General features: G+C 32.3%; 1 protein-coding gene across 2 annotated transcripts in view; it reads right to left on the minus strand.

Moving 5' to 3' along the window:
• LOC124537845 overlaps positions 1-20,108 on the minus strand; it is a 47,570-nt gene that overhangs the window by 12,836 nt on the left and 14,626 nt on the right. For both annotated transcript variants that reach the window (XM_047114790.1, XM_047114791.1), the window contains one exon: positions 10,703-10,813. In XM_047114790.1, the coding sequence (XP_046970746.1) occupies positions 10,703-10,813 (111 nt within the window). The remainder of the gene's footprint in view (positions 1-10,702; positions 10,814-20,108) is intronic.

The raw sequence follows: 20,108 nt of genomic DNA on the forward strand, positions 1-20,108 counted from the left end.
TAAGTGGACTATCCAATAAGATAATACTAATTAAAATTAAATGACAAATGACAAGACAATGTCGTTCCATATAAGTCAAACAATTCGCAACGAATCCTTAATCTGCGGAACACCTGTTCTTAGTTCAGTAGGTGTTACAATGCCTCGCGCGTTCCTCCACTCGACATATATGTCATGACAATACCGACGCGATCGCGGCAGGGAATTGTATTTTAATTTGCTATCATAACTTCATTTTGACCGCGTCTTGCTCTAGTTGTCAGCACATAAGGACGTGAACCTCGAGGTTAAAAGTTGGTAGGTTTTTCTACCAAAAAAAAAAAAAAAAACGGTCGGGTAAAGAAACGGATCAAGTTTTGCACCTGAACTATTTCAAGTCAAGAGAATTGTGGAACAAGTGCCGTAAATAGCCTTTTCTGCGCCCTGTGCGAGCTACTATAACTGCGCCCTATTTAAGCAGACCCTTTGCCTATATTACTGTCTCACTCACTAAAACTTAAACGCAGGTTCACTACTGCAAATGCGTTGCCCATTAACGACAAACACTTAACAAAAATACGCTCGTGCGCTGCCAAAAAAATGAACGCGATGTATGTTTTTAATGATACTAGCTTGGTACGTTTGTATCAGTGTTGGGCATTAATCAAGCAATTGTCAATTATTTTACTAATTGACTAAAAAAGTAATTGCAATTAAATTAATTACAATTAAATTAATCGCAATTACACTTTTAATTGCACCTTGCAATTAAATTAATTTGATTAACGTATGTCAATTGCAACTTACAATTAAAATAATTGCAATTAACTTTTTTAGTTGTTTTATAAAACAATTAAAACTAACAATTAACTTTATATATCAAAATGTAATTAGTAAATTTTTAGGAAAATTAAGCTATAAGTATTAGACTTCAGACGAATAAAAATGTGGTAAAAGGCTCTAAAAAAGTGTTTATTTTTATATTATATAATATAAAGTTGCATTGATAAATATTTCTGCAGCGTAGGTATAAAACAAAAACATTTCAAGTCGTCGTCTTCGTTCAAGTCTTTTATTTGTTGCTAATATATTTATTGAACTACATGAAAAGATAGGGGGGCACTATTCTACTATTCGGAACCACACGGGTATATTGTATTACCTTATATATTTATATACACCGGCTTTATATTATACAGCAGTATTTTTAATTGTTATTTTTAATTAAAATTAACAAAACAATTAAAAATTAATTAATTGTTAATTGTTACTAATACAGTTAACAATTAAATAATTGTTAGTTGTGATTTTACACAATTACAATTGATTAATTGTTAACTGTACTAGTAACAATTAACAATTAATTAATTGTTAATCTTTAATTTTAATTGCAATTAAAATTTGCCCAACACTGGTTTGTATTGGAATCGACTCAGCAGATCTTCACAAGAGCAAAACGAAAAAACAATAGTCCTGCCCAGTCTGTCTATTCTTGCGCCCCCGAGAGTCTACGCCCTGTGCCTGGGCACCGGTCGCACTGCCCTATTTACGCCACTGTGTGGAACAGATATTATAGTTGTGTTTGCGCACACACTTGTGCAAAATAAAATGTTCTGCCTTGTCGCTTAATGGATGCTTAATGGAGCCAATTGAGAATGGCTGCCGTGGCTAAAATCAATCAGGTGGACATCGTTATAATTTCAATTGCTTTCACTATTTACGAAACATACGACACGGTTTAAACGGTTGTTGTTTAAAATTATGTTTCGAAACCAAATGTTCTTCATTCAAATTAAGGAATAAATATAAGAAATATAAAGCTAGACGTATATTTTGATACTGATACACTGTACAAGAAGTTTTTTGAGTAGTTAAGAATGGTCATGGTATAGAATATAAAGCTCGGTATAGGTTTCAAATTTAAGAATCTCTCGAGAAAATCAGTAATTACTCTTTTTCGTGCTACAAGTATAGTCTGTTATTACTAACTAAGAAGCGTACATTAGTTCCACTTCTGGGCTAAGGTATCTTATTTTGGAAAAATAAACCATACATTAAAAAAAATCTAATATAAGCAAAAATCGATTCGAATCATTCCATGGTTAGATTTGATGTGAATAATTTACACAAAAAACTAGTAGCCCGTTCCCAACGCTTAAAACATCTTTAATAGCTTTACAACATCGACATGTTTTTTTAATTTCATGGTTTATCGGAGATTTTATACTATCGAGATTCCACTTATTCAAATAAAATAAAAAAAAAACCTACTCATCATTGATTCTACCATTTGTATTTTCGTATGAACATATAGATAGTTTTATGAAAAGTTTACTTATATTGGTTCTCTATCAATTGCTTTTTTTTTCAATTATAATCGCAGATCTTTAAAGTATCGTTTTCAAAATAAACAAACTCTTCCATCTGTCAGTCCATTTAGTGAAGCAGAAAATATTAACGCGCGTGAAGGCCGAAATATTCGTATAAAATACGTTTTTAAACTATTCATTTTCCAATATTTTAGGCTATCTATTCGTATCGTAATTATATTAAGTATTTTAATTGTAAGGCATCCATACTCAGCCAAACACACAAATATCTTTATTTATAATATAAAAGAAAAAGTAACTCTGTATGTAAATTTGTTGCTTTCATATCCAAACCACGAAAGCGAATTTGATGAAATTTGGTATGCAGCTCAAACTCCAAGCAGGGACATAGATGCAAAGGCACCACATAACGACTAACAAATTAAATGCAAATGAAGCTGCGATCTAAAACAATTATGTCAAATATGACGTACTGTACCCACAACTGAGTCTTGAAAATTTTGCAATGATACCGCCTTTTGTAATTTTTTTTCATGTATTCCTTGCTGTTTTTTTTGACTTACAATACCGTATTCTACTATTTCATATTTGTACTGTTAGTAGGTCATCGACACAGCTACTGGTAAAATAAAACATGTCACCATCAAACAGTGTGAACGCTTGGGAATGCATAAACTGAGGATGCTTTGAAAACAATGAATGCATTACAAGACTAGATAGTTTAAACAATGACATTGTTCAAGTATTACACCCACTTCGCTTAAAGCACTAAATCCAAATGCGGTTAGGGTTTATGGCGGTTTGCATGTAACCGGAGTGTTGTTCAATGATAGAACGCTTACAAACCATTCCTTATCTTTTTAGTCACTTCTCGATTATACTAGTCAAATGAAATTAAAATAAACGTTATACAAGTAGGCTTTAACAAGCACTTTTGAATCGTCATTTAACAACTATTTTAAGTAAAGCTAACATCGGTTTGGAAAGCAGATTCTACCGAGAATGACCGGCAAGAAACCCAGTAGTTACTCTCTTTAGTCGATTATCTGTTTATTGAAAGTTCCGTACACTAATATTTTTAATATATCATGATGTCTGCAGTTCTACTCTGTAAGAAAACTCTTATTATTTCACTCATGAAATGTCTGTCTTATTATTGATATTTTATTATATTCAATGTTTTGGTCTATTCAAATACCTTTCAAGCTAATTTGAATTTTTTATACAAATCAAAATATTCTTTATACAAGCAAAAGCACTTTTGAATAGTCATGTCAAACAAAAATGAGAAGAACCGCCGAGTGACTCAGTAACTACTTTTTTCTGCCATTTAATCACAGTCAATAAAGTACAATTCAATTTATATTATTTATGTATTGCTTGGAAATCACCAAATCGTAAATCCATGCTTCAACAACAGCCTGTAAATTCCCACTGCTGGGCTAAAGGCCTCCTCTCCTTTTGAGAAGAAGGTTTTGGAACATATTCCACCACGCTGTTCCAATGCGGGTTGCTGGAATACACATGTGGCAGAATTTCTCTGAAATTTGTCACATGCAGGTTTCCTCACGATGTTTTTCTTCACCGCTGAGTACGAGATGAATTATAAAGACAAATTAAGCACATGAATCAGCGGTGCTTGCCCGCAATCATCGGTAAAGATGCACGCGTTCTAACCACTGGGCCATCTCGACTCATGCTTATTTATCATTAATATAATCGTATTGGATATTATGCCTTATTTATCAATGTCTTTTGACATGACCTTGATGACCTTTAAATTTTTAATACGCCAAATTAAAACTAACTGTGGAATCCTAATTTAAACGTCAAAAGTAAAAAATGTCACTGATATGCAAAAAAAAATATGCTGCATCATGAACCCAATACAATAGCGTAATGTATAGTATAGTGTATAATACACCGTTCTTTAGTAATCTACAATTTAAATCATTAAATATACTGACGGTTGGACTTACGGCCGTATTTATAGTTTAAATATCATAATGTGGGAATTGTATAGTATTATCTTAAAAGATTTTCTCATAGAAACTAAATACAACTATGGATAGCAAGCTCGTATCGCATTTTATTTGCAGTTTTGCCATGTCGATTAGAAAGCGTCGGATCTATGTCGTTATGATTTTGTATTTTTTTTTCGATAAATTTAATTTAGTATTAACGGAAAGTATAGCCGACACGGCCCAGTGGTTATACAAAGGTGCATCTTAACCGATAAATGCGAGTTCAAATCCAGGCAAGCATCACTGAATATTCGTGTGCTTAATTTGCGTTTATAATTCATCTCGTACTCTGAGGTGAAGGAAAACATCGTGGCTTGTGTCTAATTTCATAGAAATCTTGCAACATGTGTATTCCAATGCATGGTGGAATATGTTCAAAATCTTCTCCTCAGGGGGAGAGGAGGCCTTACCCAGCAGTGGGTAATTTCCAATTTACAGGCTGTTGTTGTAGTTGGAAAGTAAATATACGATCGTAAATTTAAATAGTTTGTAAGAGGTCATAATCGTTTATATTTTATTTGATTAATACTTTATGTTTGGATATTTCGAAAGCAGTTTTTTTGGTTCCGTTAATAATGTTGCATGTTTTTAAAGTCAGTTTAGAAAACAATTCACATTTTTACGGAGCTTACAAATCTCTCGCCGAAAAGAGTTCAGACTGGACACGATTTGGCACGAAAATTTACGCTGCTACTGAGATTTATTCACATAAACCTCAGTGGTCTTCTATTATAATTGCCCTATCTGAGTTTTGATCTCAGGACCTCGGGATCTGTACTGTAGTGATACTAGTTCAACGTTTGTTAAAAATTAGGTCATACTTTGATTAGATTTGTTTTTTTTTATGGTATAGGTTGACGGACGAGCATATGGGCCACCTGACGGGAAGTGGTCACCATCACCCATAGACAATGACGCTGTAAAAATATTAACTATTCTTTAAATCGGCAATGTGCAGCCAACCCTGGGAACTAAAATGTTATGTCCCTTGTACCTGTAGTTACACTGGCTCACCCTTCAAACCGGAACACAACAATACTGAGTACTGTTATTTGGCGGAAGAATAACTGATGAGTGGGTGGTACCTACCCAGACGAGCTAGCACAAAGCCCTACCACCAAGGATATGATTTGTTTACAGATTAATATCTGGAAAAGCATAACAGATTTTTCATGTCCTTAGTTTATGACTGAATAATTAATTTCGAGTTTGTCGATAAAAGGGGGATCACGAGGAGGTTCCTCGTTTAACTTCTCAAATAAAAAAAAAACCAAAAAAAAGATGTTTTTCCGTTTTTATTTTTAAGACAATAAGTCTATTGAACATAACTATATACCTACCTTAAAAGATAATTAAAATTGGTTTTTAAAGATACCGAGATGACATTATCATATTATATCGTATTTGATCGCCAGCAGAAATGGCAAGTTAATCATCGCGCTAAATTAGTTTAGCTAAGGTAGTAGTTATACTGGTTGTAGGAGCACTGAGCTGTAGAAAACATGGCTTAAGCGGAAACTATCTGTAATAAAATAATATTCACGTGTTCCTGAACCAAAACTTCTATGGATCCAAGTGAATCCTAACCGACATTGCAGGTTCAAAGGCCAGACAAAGCACTGAATTATCGAATTGATGACGTGTCAAGTCAAGTCAAGAAAAAATCGTGAGAAAACTTGCTAATGTCTTTTGTACCTCACTGAAGCAACGTGGTGGAATAAACTCAAACTAAATAAACTTTTTCCTCAAAGAAGAAAGCCATAACAGCCAAACTATTATGGTCATATTTATATATTTAAATGTCTAAATAGACTGTGAAAGCTACGAACGTGTCGAAAAAAATAGTGGCTACTACGCATATTGCAAGAAAATAAAGTGAGCTCGTTTGTTTGAATTCAAACTTAGAAATTTATCGCTGCAATACAGATTATGCAACTCTAACTAACAAAATTTAAGTTAATAGGTCAGTGAACTTGAACTTTTAAACGACTAAACGAAACAGCTCACATTCCAAATTTAAAATCAAACGTAATTAGTTAACGCGTTAATTTATCACTAACGTATGTTAAACCGTCTAATCTAAATCACGTACGACTTACCCTAATGTGGCCTTGCCTCTTCCTTAAGGGAAAGTCTATCACTTACGCTGAAACAACAATTCGGGGGACAATTCTAGCAATTAAAAACCGATCCCAATAGGCTATTTGACAATGACAAAAATAAATTGTGAATTATTGTAATCAGTGTATATAATGAGTTTAAAATTGGTTATTTACTAACGAAAGTTGAAAAGAATTCTTAATTTATTCAAAAATCCATAAATAAAAATGCAAATTTTCAAACGATTGTCACGTGACACAAAACGCTCCACATATGTGCCACATATTAAAATACAGGAAAGTGACGTCACCGACCCCATTGCAGCGACATATTGTCCAAGTAGCGTGTTTACGCGCTATTTTAATATGGAACTTTTAATATGATATTTTTCGGCATATATGTTTCAGAAATAAAAAACACAACTTTTACTGGGTTCCTTAACTTCTACTAAATAATTTAAAAGGGATTTTAAAAACCAGTCAAATAGCCTATTGTAATCCGAAATTTTTCGTATGTGAATCGTGACTGGCTAAATCATCTACAAATGTATATTACTCTCGATACTATTCCCATATATATTAGTCGAATATAAAAAAAGTATGTGAATCATAACTGGGAGACACATTTAATAACTTACATAGATCCCCATACTATTCCTATACATCTTCAACCGAATCGAAACTATATTGACGTCAGATCAATATAAAAAAACGACTAAACGTCAACATTTCGATCCGATTGCGATAAAGTTAAGCAATTTGTTAACGGAATGTACCTGAACGAGGTGAAAGATGCGCCTAGACTTTGCACTATCCACTTTTTGCTGCACATCTCAAGTATCGGAAGAGAAATTCCGAATGGACTGAATTTTAAACTAGTATAAGTGGTCGAGAATTAATCTTACGCGCTTAAAGATATCAATTTCCTGTGTGAAAGACCGACGGAAAGTAGCATTCTCGTTGGGATTAAATTGTTTAAAATATCTTGTAAATTTGTAATTAAAACACCTAAAATATTATATCGTCTCGAGGTCATGAGACTTGAACGCTCTTGTTCTTTTTGACTAAACTCTGTACCTGAATATAATTCTCACGAAGATTATCATCTTAATTGTCAATTTTTTTTAACGCAACCATTTCACTTATTCTACTTTATAAAGAAACCATAAAGTTATCCAGGACATATATTTTATTTTGCTGCTTAATGTACGACGGATATTTTTAAAGGAAATCCGTCGATCGAAGTTTATAAGCAGGTTTAATTAATTAAAAAGCCGTTACGGTATTTTTTGTTTTCTATTTGCTATTTTTTATAGAAATTTCTTTTTCGAATACGTACAATGATATAAATATTTAATATCTATTGTGGGCTATGTATTTTTAATATTATTTTATACTGCCAATATAGAATAGACTCGATATAGGGTTATGGTTTGCTGTTACTAAATTGGATTAAGTAACTTTTTGTGGCGTCGAACTGTTGGTTTGATAACAAATAATTTTTTTGTTATTTTAAGATTCATTTTTGTATTTATTTTTAATACCACTACACACAAAACAAATCTAAATAAAATTTGAATTGCCTTGCCTATTCATGTTTAGGACATTATTAATCGTATTAAAAATAATAGCTTACCCTTAAGAATCTAAAAATGACTTAAAATAAGGCAGTTCCGTGACGTGCGATATGTTGAAACACGTAAGTGTCAACTATGCTAAAGTGCTAATGAAAATGACCGAGTCACGCTTGTCATATTTTTAAGGCTAGCTCGTTTACAAACATAATATGTTAATATGACACATTATGTCATCGACCTATTTTACTACTATTCAAATATTATGTAATTAGGACATTAGTTAATTTAGGTAAGTTTTTATGTTTTTACCTAAATATGTCAAACGTTTTATTATAAATGAAATTGTAATAGTGCTCATTATTCTGATAACAATTATATTTTACATACCATTAACTTTAATTAGACATTTATAAGATCATTTATTTTTTTATACAAACATTTAGTTTTTTATGATCAATATTAAAAAAAAAACTATTGTCGATGTAGTACAAGAAACGTAGAATTGTTCTCATTGCTACTTAATAAGCATGCTTGAGCTGAGATGGTCCAGTGGTTAGAACGCGTGCATCTTAACCGATGATTTCGAGTTCAAGCCCAGGCAAGCACCACTATATAGGAAAACTGTGTCTAATTTCGTCGAAATTCTACCACATGTGCATTCCACCAACACGCATTGGAACAGCGTGGTGGAATATGTTTCAAACCCTCTCCTTAATGGAAGAGGAGGCCTTAGCCCCGCAGTGGGTAATTTACAGGCTTGTTACTGTACTTTTACTTTAAGTATGCTTGTTTTACGAGGTAAGTGAATAGTTTACAACAAGATTGTGTACATTTGCTTGATAAATTATAGACTTGAGTAGCACACATATTACGAGCATGCTTCTTTCAAGCACGTCTGATATGTATGTTATGTTATATCATAGTGGATATTTGAAATTATACGTTAACACCTGAAATCGAATGCCTTAAAAAGAATAATTAAACGAATAAAATGTGCGAATCTCAATGGCAAAGATACTTCTTCTACTATCTATCAACAATTGTACTCAAAAGGAGAACAAACTAGCACAATATATATGTATATATATCTTTACATATTCATTATAAAGTCACTAGCTTCTGATTCTACTTATTGCATTCACTGTTGTCACCAATAAATTCGATCTTATAGAAAGCAACTTCCCGCAGTTTATAAAAAGTAAACAATGCGTGAATCTTTCTACGGCTAATTAATATTTAACGATTTATCGACGTGTCAATTCTTCAGCACAATATGTATAACGCGACAAAGTTGAATAGACAACGTCGTTCACCTGCTGCTGCTAAATGAATACGATATTTCAATTTGCCGTTTGATGCGCTCCAATGCCGGATGTTTTGTGGAAATAATCAATATGAAAGAACAAAGGAGTCTTGATAATGCAGTCAGTGAGACGTTTCCTTCCTCTATTCAATCAAAGGGATTATGTGACATTACATTTTACATTGTTATTTATGACCATGATTTTTCGCAGTTCGATTAATTCAATGCTCTTTAGTTATTTCCTATGAAGACTTTGTCAATGATTTTAAAATAATTAATCGATGCCTATGAAAATGTTAGATACATGGATTTTTTTTTTACATTTTTGTATTTTTACTAAAAATCCGTGAATAATTTTTCGCCAAAAGTCATCGTTAGTAAAAAGTAATTAAAAGGGGGATTCCCATTCTCCACAACCTCAACAGCCTCATAATGGTTATAAGTCAGACAGAACTAAAATCTGATTGGGCGTTTAGTTAAACACTGATTTATCTCTCTCTGTCATAAAAGATGTGACATAAGAAAGAAGAAGACAAAAGGTCGTTTAACAATCATCATCAGAACTTATAATAATAAAGTAATAAAAATTATAGGCAAAGCTGTTGATGTTTATGGATCTGTTCCAATTGTTTTTTTGAGTCATAGTAAATCTTAAATAATTTTAATACTACACTGTGATGTTATGCGATATATATAGATTGTCTATGAACGAGAACAAGCCAGTGCTTACAAGTATTACAGCAGACACGCTTTGTGAGATATTACATCGAAGAATACACCTATTTCAACATTTCCAACCGTAAATTATGACAAGAGTGATGTTTGATCGCATAATAAATTGATCTCGAGCGTCATGTGCGCAACACGTCAGATCTATAAGTTTAGAATATTGATGCTACGAATAGATTTATGAATATATCCACAGGGCCATTGGATATTTTCTTCACAACTATACTCGTTTTTCGGCGAGATTCAAATAACATTCGTTCGTATAATTTTTGTATTCAAATACTAATAATATTATGGGTACTTCCCCGAATCTTTAACAAAACAAACAGACCATAGAATTATTGATAGTTCAATTTATAATACAAAGACACTATTGTTATTTTATTTGTCTCCAACATAGTAGGTATTTTTTACTGAATTAAGTAGAGCTAGAGACCGATAAAAATATACCGTAACGTATCAAATTCCGTCTAGGTACGAATATAATATATTTAGTAAAAATATACCGTTGCGTTCCATCGAAAGGAGAGATGAGAATTGATATGAGAAAATTTATTAAATGGACCCTTTTAACTTGAGTACACTCGATTAAATTGCTGTCTGAATCGTGCAATTTATAACAATAAATTAAGTTAAAGAGAAAACTCTGATCACGACTTACTCGACGGTCGAAACTTCGAGACGTCCGTGCCGCATTTCTCTCTGTAGTACAGCAGCCTCTTGCATACCCGCCATGGTCCGAAGTAGCCTTGATCGAAGTTCGGATTCTCTACTGTGGAATAAAATGGAAAATTAATATAAATAAACTCTAATAATCAAACATGTTTAACTATAAATGGTCAATAGGTATACGTCATAGATAATACAGTATAACAGTATTTTATATATCTTTATAACAACAATTTTCTTATACGTATCTGTCATTAATTATATAATTTGTAATTTTATAATTATGTTTTGTTAATGGATAGTAATTTGGAATACCACTGACTGATCACGAGGTCTCTGAAACTATACGTCGTACGTATGATTTTTGCAAATTTAACTTCCAATGCTGAAATGGTCCAGTGGTTAGAACGCGTGCATCTTAACCGAATTTGCGGGTCAAACCCAGGCAAGCACCACTATATATATATATACTTATTTGTGTTTATAATTCATCCTCGGCGGTGAAAGAAAACATCGTGAGGAAACCTGCATGTGTCTTATTTCATCGAAATTCTGCAACATGTGCATTCCACCAGCCCGCATTGGAACAGCGTGGTTGTTCCAAACCCTCTCCTTAATGGAAGAGGAGGCCTTATCTTAGCAGTGGGAAATGTAAAGGCTGTTACTTTACTTTACTTTAACTTCCAAGGAGGAAGTAGGATATAAAATTGAATGAATTTTAGCAAAGCGAAATCGAAACAGACAACTAGTATCTTTATATATCAAAAACTGGTAGTCTTAGCGCGTAAGAACATCAATCGGGTCCATCGAACCGGATCTGAACCAGCAAGATCTACAAAACCTACACAGAACAAAATATTTCAGTGTATGAGTTAAGGGATTAAAATAAACATGAATTTATGTAATACGTTCTTGCTAAATAAAATTGCGAAGAGATTTCAGTTGGAGATAAAATAAATAGATTGTATTATCTATGGTTTATTGTCTTTGAACAAAGTTTTATTGAAAGTACCGTCAAAATAAAACATAGAAAAACGTAGACGCACAATTTCATCGAGCCATAAAGTAAAGAAATACGCTGTGCTATTTCGAACAAAATTCGAGTCAGTCACGAAATAATAGGGGAGTGATCTAATAAAACTTTTTGGAACGCTTTGTGAATGATTAAAGCGAAATCACGGCCACACCCCTTATAGCCAAAATTCACAATCACGATATAAATTAGTATAAAGGATAAAAAATAGGTCGTGATATTATAATATTTGAATTATCTAATTCGATCACGAAATCGTTACACGTCTTTAATTTCGTCTATTGAAACCTATACGGGAAGTCATTTCTAGGAAAAATAATTTTGCATCAATAATACTTTCAATGTTACCATTCCTAATCCTAATTTTGCTTGTATACGATTTATAAGCACAGAATAAGTCATTTATAGTTTTATTTATAACTAGCGATCCGCCCCGGCTTCGCACAGGTATAATGCTTATACTAATAAACATACATACTACAGAATGGCTTATAACATTCACAAAAAAATATTTTAATTAAATTATCAAAGATTCTTTACTTTATTGTTCATGTGTTATATACAAAAACCTTTCTGTCAAATCATTTTTTTATTTAAAAAAACCGCATCAAAATCTGTTGCTTAATCTAAAAGCATACATACATAGGGACAGCCAGCGGTAGTCGACTTTGTACATATGTAATGATAATTATTACAAAAAATATTCTGAACTTCATATATTCAAGTGAATTCAATTGAACTTTCAATTCAGAACATTCAATTGTAAATAAAATATCGATGATCGATGATGTGTTTTATGTTCAAAATCTCCAATATATTTGTATTGGGTAAACATTTATTTTGGCGGTAAATGCACTTGCGACCTCTGGTATTGAAAGCACGTTGACCAAACAACGTCATTAATCATAATCATAATACCTATACGTATTTGAATCCTTCAAGTACTAGTCAATCAAGTACGAGATACATTAGGTTATCTCTTTCTCACAGACAGAAGGTTAAATGAAACAACAGTGACCATCACGATTTCCCAGCTCCACGCTAATTTGATTTATACTCCATCGTGAATTGGAAACTAGCTAATTTGGTAACGAGTCTACGATTGATGATGAAAATCAATATTTTTCTCGTCGTAACATTCGCAAAAGAACTACCAATTGTTTTTCCTTCAAGGAAAATGTGCAGTGTATGTCGTATCAACGACATTGAATTGTCTGAGAGTGTCCATTGTTCAGAAAATGTTAATGCAATTTTAACAATCTTAAACTAACGTTTCTAATACAATATAGTAGCTTAAATATTTCCTACCGATAATCCGTAAAAACCCGTTTATTGTATAGTGAGAGTAAGAAAATCTTCGTTAGTTTTCAAATTCATTTCTTTATCAAGTCTTAACCTCTTAGTACCTTTTGAATCTAAACATCAAATCATTGCGACGCAATATGTCATTCTCGATCGGTAAAGCAGATTATCGCTCATACTGAGCACACGAAAATAGATTTTAAGGTGACGAATCTTTTCTTACCCCGATTGTACCTACACTAATATATTAAATTCATACTTGCTACATAAACAGTCTTTCAAAGTTTGAAACATTTAAATAAATGGTAATACATTTGTATGTGTATTTGTTTAAGTTTAAGGAGTCTATTCATCTAGGTTACTTGGTGGTAGAGCTTATTGTAAAGTAGATACCACTCACACAGTATATTATTCATATACTACCATCAAACAGCAATACTATTACTAGTATTGTTTTGTTCCGATTAGAAGGGTGAGCAAGCAGAATATCCACATAACAAACATAACATTTTGGTTCCCAAAGTTGGTGGCACATTGTTGAGAATAATTAATATTTCTTAAAGGATCAATGTTGACATTATATATACAAACAGTGGTGACCACTTGCCATCTACTAACGGTAACAAAAAAAGGCAGTACAAAAATCATTTAGTCATAAATATTTTTTTTAAAAAGACCAATACATCAGTGGCGTAGCTATATGAGGAAAGGCCCCGGTGCATAGAGAAAGAATCGGGCCCTCACCCCTTCTTTCCCATCCCTCTTTAACTAATAATTATAGATACCAAATAAGATATCTTGTGATTTTCTAGCTACAGAAGCTTAATTTTAGAGGGCCCCCTGAACTCCGGGGCCCTGGTGCACTGCACCTCCTGGCCCTACGATACCTACGCCACTGCAATACATACTTTTGGCGAAGATTATATTTTCTATCCGGCAATCTTGCATAGGCTTAATTTCGGTACAACATTTAAATTGAATAAACGGAAAAACACAGGTGTAACACGTTTTAAGCCTCATTATAATAGATCGCATTTTAATGGAGGATGAAGTCATACAGAGATAAACAATACTCTAAATGTCAACCTTACTATGAGAACAAGCTAATTGACAGAACATCACGCATTTGTAGCGTACATATATTAAAACTCAGTGTTATGGGAAAGAGTCGAGATGGCCCAGTGGTTAGAACGCGTGCATCTTAACCGATGATTGCGGGTTAAAACCCAGGCAAGCACCGCTGATTCATGTGTTTAATTTGTCTTTATAATTCATCTCGCGCTCAGCGGTGAAGGAAAACATCGTGAGGAAACCTGCATGTAACAAATTTCATAGAAATTCTGCCACATGTGTATTCCACCAACCCGCATTGGAACAGCGTGAGGAGAGGAGGCTTTTAGCCCAGCAGTGGGAATTTACAGGCTGTTGCTGTTATGGGACTCAATAATCTATATCTATATTAATCTATACTAATATACTAATATAATGTTATAAATGTGAAAGTAACTTTCGCTCTGTTTGTCTGTCTGTGTCTCTTTCGGGACACAACCACTGAACTGAATTCGATAAAATTTTGTATGAAGTAAAATTCAAACTCCAATAAAGTACATAAACTATTTCTTTGCCTGAGACATGACAACCAATACCCTAAAACGCGAAAGAAGCCGGGGGCAACTACCAGTATTATATATGTGAAGGTATCTCTGTCTGTCTGTTACTCTTTCATGACTAACCGATGAACTGAATTTGATGAAATTTGGTATGAAGCAAACTCGAACTGCACGAAAGGACATAGACACTTTTTGCCTAACACATGGCAGCCATAAAACACAAGCGAAACCGAGTGCGACTAATAGTCATTATTATATCATAAATGCGAAAGTAACTCTGTTGCCTCTTCACGCTCAAACTGATAAATCGATTCGAATGAAATTTGTTATGGAGTTTGAGGGAAGGAAACACGCTACTTATTTAATTCACCCCTCGAAGGAATAAAAAGTGGGGTCACGATTTGTGTGTTATAGGTAAAGTTTTATAATTGTCGCGCAGGTACCTATAGCCACCGGTTCAACTACTACTGTATAAACTTTAGCAATTTAGAGAGCCGATATGACCCAGTGGTTAGAGCTCGTGCATCTTAATCATAATGATGGTTTTACACCACACGTGCTAGCTCGAGAAGAGAAGAAACAGCATTTACAGGCTCTTACATCAGATTTGATTTTTCTTACATTTATATTGAATTCTAATTGTTGTGCGCGTCTTCGCTCGTTTTAATTTTTAGCCGTCAAATGTTGGGCATAAAAAGTAGCTTAAGTATTTACTTGAAATTCAAGCTCACTTCATAAAATTCGATACAGTGGTTCCGCATTTATAATATTAGTATAGAAGCATAGAATTATACTATTACCACGCTAGTTGGAACATTGAATTATATGAGTATTTATTTTAAGCTAATTTAAAGAAGCATGTTATCATTTTATCTAAACAATAGTTATTTTATTAATTATAATTGTCACACAATTAATTAGACATACAATTTATTTTGTTCTGCGCAAATTTAGAAAGTTGATCACTTTGATATAAAAAGTAGCAAGCAATGTATAAAAACGAAAACTTAAGATAAAATTGCAGCTCCCAAGTTATAGATATCGCAAAAACCTTAAAACCCTCATGGAACATACGAACATGGAACGTATTATGGGTAAAAAATGCGTAGATCATTTTAAATTCATCAATATATACATTTAAAATTGTTAAAATATTTTATAAAATTTGCCGATGCTACATTTAAGTTCCGTCGCACTATACAAGATATTAAAATGGTTTTGCAAGTTTTCGTTGATATATTTCTTTTATATAACTACAGATTGATGTTTGAACTAGAACGATCTTTGTCAGTTTATACATTCTGAACTGGTTACTTTGATTTCAATTCAATTTAAAAACTGTCACTTCAAATGAGCTTAAAAGACTTCTTAAATAAATTATACATTTGATAAAAGCATTTTAAAATTTCATCGTTCGCAGGTCAATGGAACGGAAAACTATGCTAACAACATTGAAGTAGGTCAAATTATAAAACAGAATTAGTAGAACCATAAAAATTTATAATTTATCACTACATCATAGGTACATTCGTTCATCTTTATCTGAATATATAATAAAATTGGAGTGTCTGTTTGTAATATTAAAATAAACACTTTTTACCACACGATAGGTACAGTCGGGGTAAGAAAAGGTTCGTCACCTTAAGATCTATTTTCTTGTGCTCAATACGAGCGATAATTTGCTTCAACGATTGAGAATGACATATTTATTTATTTATATATTTATTTATATACTCTTTATTGCACACCAATATAGACAAAAATAATAGGAACAATTTTACAAAAACAAAGAATAGAAAAATGTACAATAGGCGGCCTTATCGCTAAAACAGCGATCTCTTCCAGGCAACCTTTGGTAGAGGAGAGAGATAGGATGGTAGGGGTGTACAAATTATTTAATACATAAAAAAAAAAAAAAATAGATACAATATATATATGTATATATACGATACATAAATAAAAATTCCATAAATATATAATTATATAATAATATAATATACATACACATTATAAATATATACATTTACATACTATAGATACTTACATAATAAATAAAATCTTTAATTACAGTATTACTTCATGAAGCAAGATAGTGCTCTTTTATCATTTTTTTTAAAAGAAGTAATGTTTGGTGCACGTCTTGCTTCTAGTGGAAGAGAGTTCCAAAGACGAGTTGAATGGACTGTAAATGAGTTACTATAAAAAGATGTTGTATGGGGTGGTATTTTTAAAACCAAATTCTCTTCAGAACGAAGATTATGGCTATGTGAAGAACTGAGAAATTGGAAACGTTCTTTTAGATATGAAGGAGAAGACGGATTGAACAGAATACAGTACATATTGGGTCGCAATGATTTGATGTTTAGATTCAACAGGTACTAAGAGTTGATTATATGATAAAGGAATGAATTTGAAAACTGGCGAAGGTTTTCTTACTCTGACTGTAAATATACCAAAAAAGCATTTTTTTATTTTTAGAGATTGTTTTTTCCGGCTAATCTCTAGAACGGATGGACCGATTTTGACGGGACTTTCACTGGCACAAAAGTTGATGTTCGTAATATGGAAAAACTTAAGCTACAACAATAACTTTTTTTAATTCAAATGCTCTCGAAGTCGCGGGAATAGCTAGTATATTGAATATTTATTTAAAACTTCGTAAGCGATATTGGAAGCAAAAATACTTACATAATTATAGCGGACATTTAAAAGTACAAATTACTTTCATTAATTGTTATTATTTGATTATATTAAACCGGTTCCGATGACTCAAGTGTTACGACTTCGAATCTTCATTCGAAAAGCGTTAAGTATTTGTTTTTCATCTATTTCCTTTTTAATGTTTCTATGTATTTGTGTGTGTGTATGTGTGTATCTTTTGGGCGTGTGTACGTCACTGAATTTTGCCTATAGAGCTGTATCAGTAGGCACTGATGTAGGTATTTTTGTTGTATTTGACTGCAACGATGGAGTACCAGGATATATTTTTAACAAAAACAAATAAACACGCAAATGTTTGGTATAAACTTTTACATTGAATCATTCAACTTAGACACGGTTACAGGTTACGGTTACGAGTTACAATATGTATAACATTGACTATAAGAATATCATAATATTTAATCATATACACGCGTAAAAATAGCGTTTGATCTGAATGAGATTTCAACATTTCGCAAGAGAGATACGATGGAACTCCTTACAGAATCACACTGATGTACTAATATTAGCAAAACCAAAGAAAATCATCTTCAACGTAGAACGAACTACATCAAATCTTTCCAACATCATTTTATACATAGCAAGGCACTAGCTGTCATCAACGGTACATTATACAGTTACTGAAATATAATCTCTAAGACGTGAGTAATAAAGGTGACAATTGATCAAGGAGTTATATTGTTGTTAATTACTAGCACGTATCTAGGAAGGATTCCGTTGAGAGGCGACACATTTGCACCTCATTAAAGTTGACTCACGTGGCACGTGTCAATTAACCGACCTTGCTTAGATCAAAAATGACCTACATCCAAAGACCTGACATCCTCGAAATAACGTTAGTCATCGTACGGTATGAATGAATTATGTCCTGCTGACCGATTTCAGCCAGGGCGACTATTCTCAAGAGATACATGCGTATTTTTATGCATAAGTTCACACTAACACAAGATCCATGACATAGTCTTATTATGAGTACTAATAGTTGTCATATCTACTGAGTATCGTTATATTGAGATACTCCATTGATAATAAACGCAATCATTTAAGTTTTTTTATACTAAAACCTAAAAACGATTATTTACAAGACTGAGACTCAGAGCTTGAATAATGTTCAATAAATAGTTAATATTAAATTCGTTCTCCGTGCAATAGTTTATAATTTGTATTGAAATCGTGAAACGTAATTATGGTGATTTCATTATTTAATAATTATTTATAATTGATTAAATCTGTCGTTCTTATGATAGTATTGAGTAATTTTATATAACTTGACATCTTTATCTTTTAGCTAGTATATTTTTGATGACTTTTTATTGAAGCGAGGTTTTGTTAATGTACTATTTATTATTGAAGAAATTATTGATTTATGTATTTATTATTCGTTTTATTAGTTAATACTAGCGTCACGCCCCGGATTGGCACGGGGGCAATGCTGATACTTAAAATACAACAACACTAGAAAATTTGTTTATTTACAACATCACATTAAAAATTTATAAAATTATCAGCGTATCTTCACTATATTTATCATGTATCATAACATATAAACCTCCCTCTCGAATCACTCTATCTATTTAAAATAACGCATTAAAATCGGTTGTGTTATTTGAAAGATTTAAGCATACATAGGTGCCCCCATCAGACGTATCTGTTCCATCAGCGTTAACGGTAAGCGACTTAGTTTTATACCATGTAAAGATTCTGTTCTTGTCCAAGAATAAAAATAAATGTAATTCAATGAAACGGGAAATTAATCACGACTGGGAAGAGTTAATGTCTCAGGACACAGTCTTCTTTGGACTTCGATCTACTGAAAATTTATATTAAAAAAAAAACTATTTTGTTGCAGTTTTGAAGTGAATTGAGCTCAACACCGGTTCGGTACGCAAATCATACCGAGAAGAACAGGCAAGTTAGTTATTCGTTATGCTTTTCCTCAAAAGTAACACATAGTAAACTATAAATAAATTTAATCTCCTGTGATAAAATTGACAAAAACCAAATCGATCCTTTTCTCATTTTGGCGTGTATGTATTTGTGTTTATGAATATTATTTCTATCGTAATTCGTAAGTCTTCAATTTATAAATGAGAAAAGTTAAAAACTTATTGATCTTAATCGGCTAGCTTATATAACAATCTATATGAAAATCATTTTAATTACGTAGTTATTACTATTGTTATATTTAAAAAAACACAGGCGACCTGTTTTCGACCACAGCTTTATCCGAGTTTAATCACCAGGTTTTATAAGTTCTATTCGCATTTATATTATTAGTATATAAGTATAATGTATATGTATGTATAAGAATACTGAACTGCTTACATTTAGTCTAGACAATATTTACATTACCTGAGTCATATTCGTACATATTTAATATTTATAAATTGTCTTGATTTATTGATATAAAAGAAATAAGGTTATTGCAGTTCTAAGAAATGTAATCTATAATATAAAATATTAAGATAAAAACAAGTAGGAATTTCCAGTTTTATAGCCAACATTAAGTAGGTACCTATGTAGAGTACGGCAGTACGTTAAACGTTTTTTAATTAATTTAATATAAGTATATATATAAAACATTAGCTCTCCATACTCCTTCATATAAACTTTATCTGTGTTGAGTTTCATATACCACAAAAGCTACCTACAGTATATTTCAACCACAAGAGGACAAAACAGGAATAAACAATTGACATTAAATTTACGCGATATCATTGGAATTGCCAAAA

This window comes from Vanessa cardui, chromosome 19 (assembly GCF_905220365.1).
Source record: "Vanessa cardui chromosome 19, ilVanCard2.1, whole genome shotgun sequence".
Taxonomy (NCBI): domain Eukaryota; kingdom Metazoa; phylum Arthropoda; class Insecta; order Lepidoptera; family Nymphalidae; genus Vanessa; species Vanessa cardui.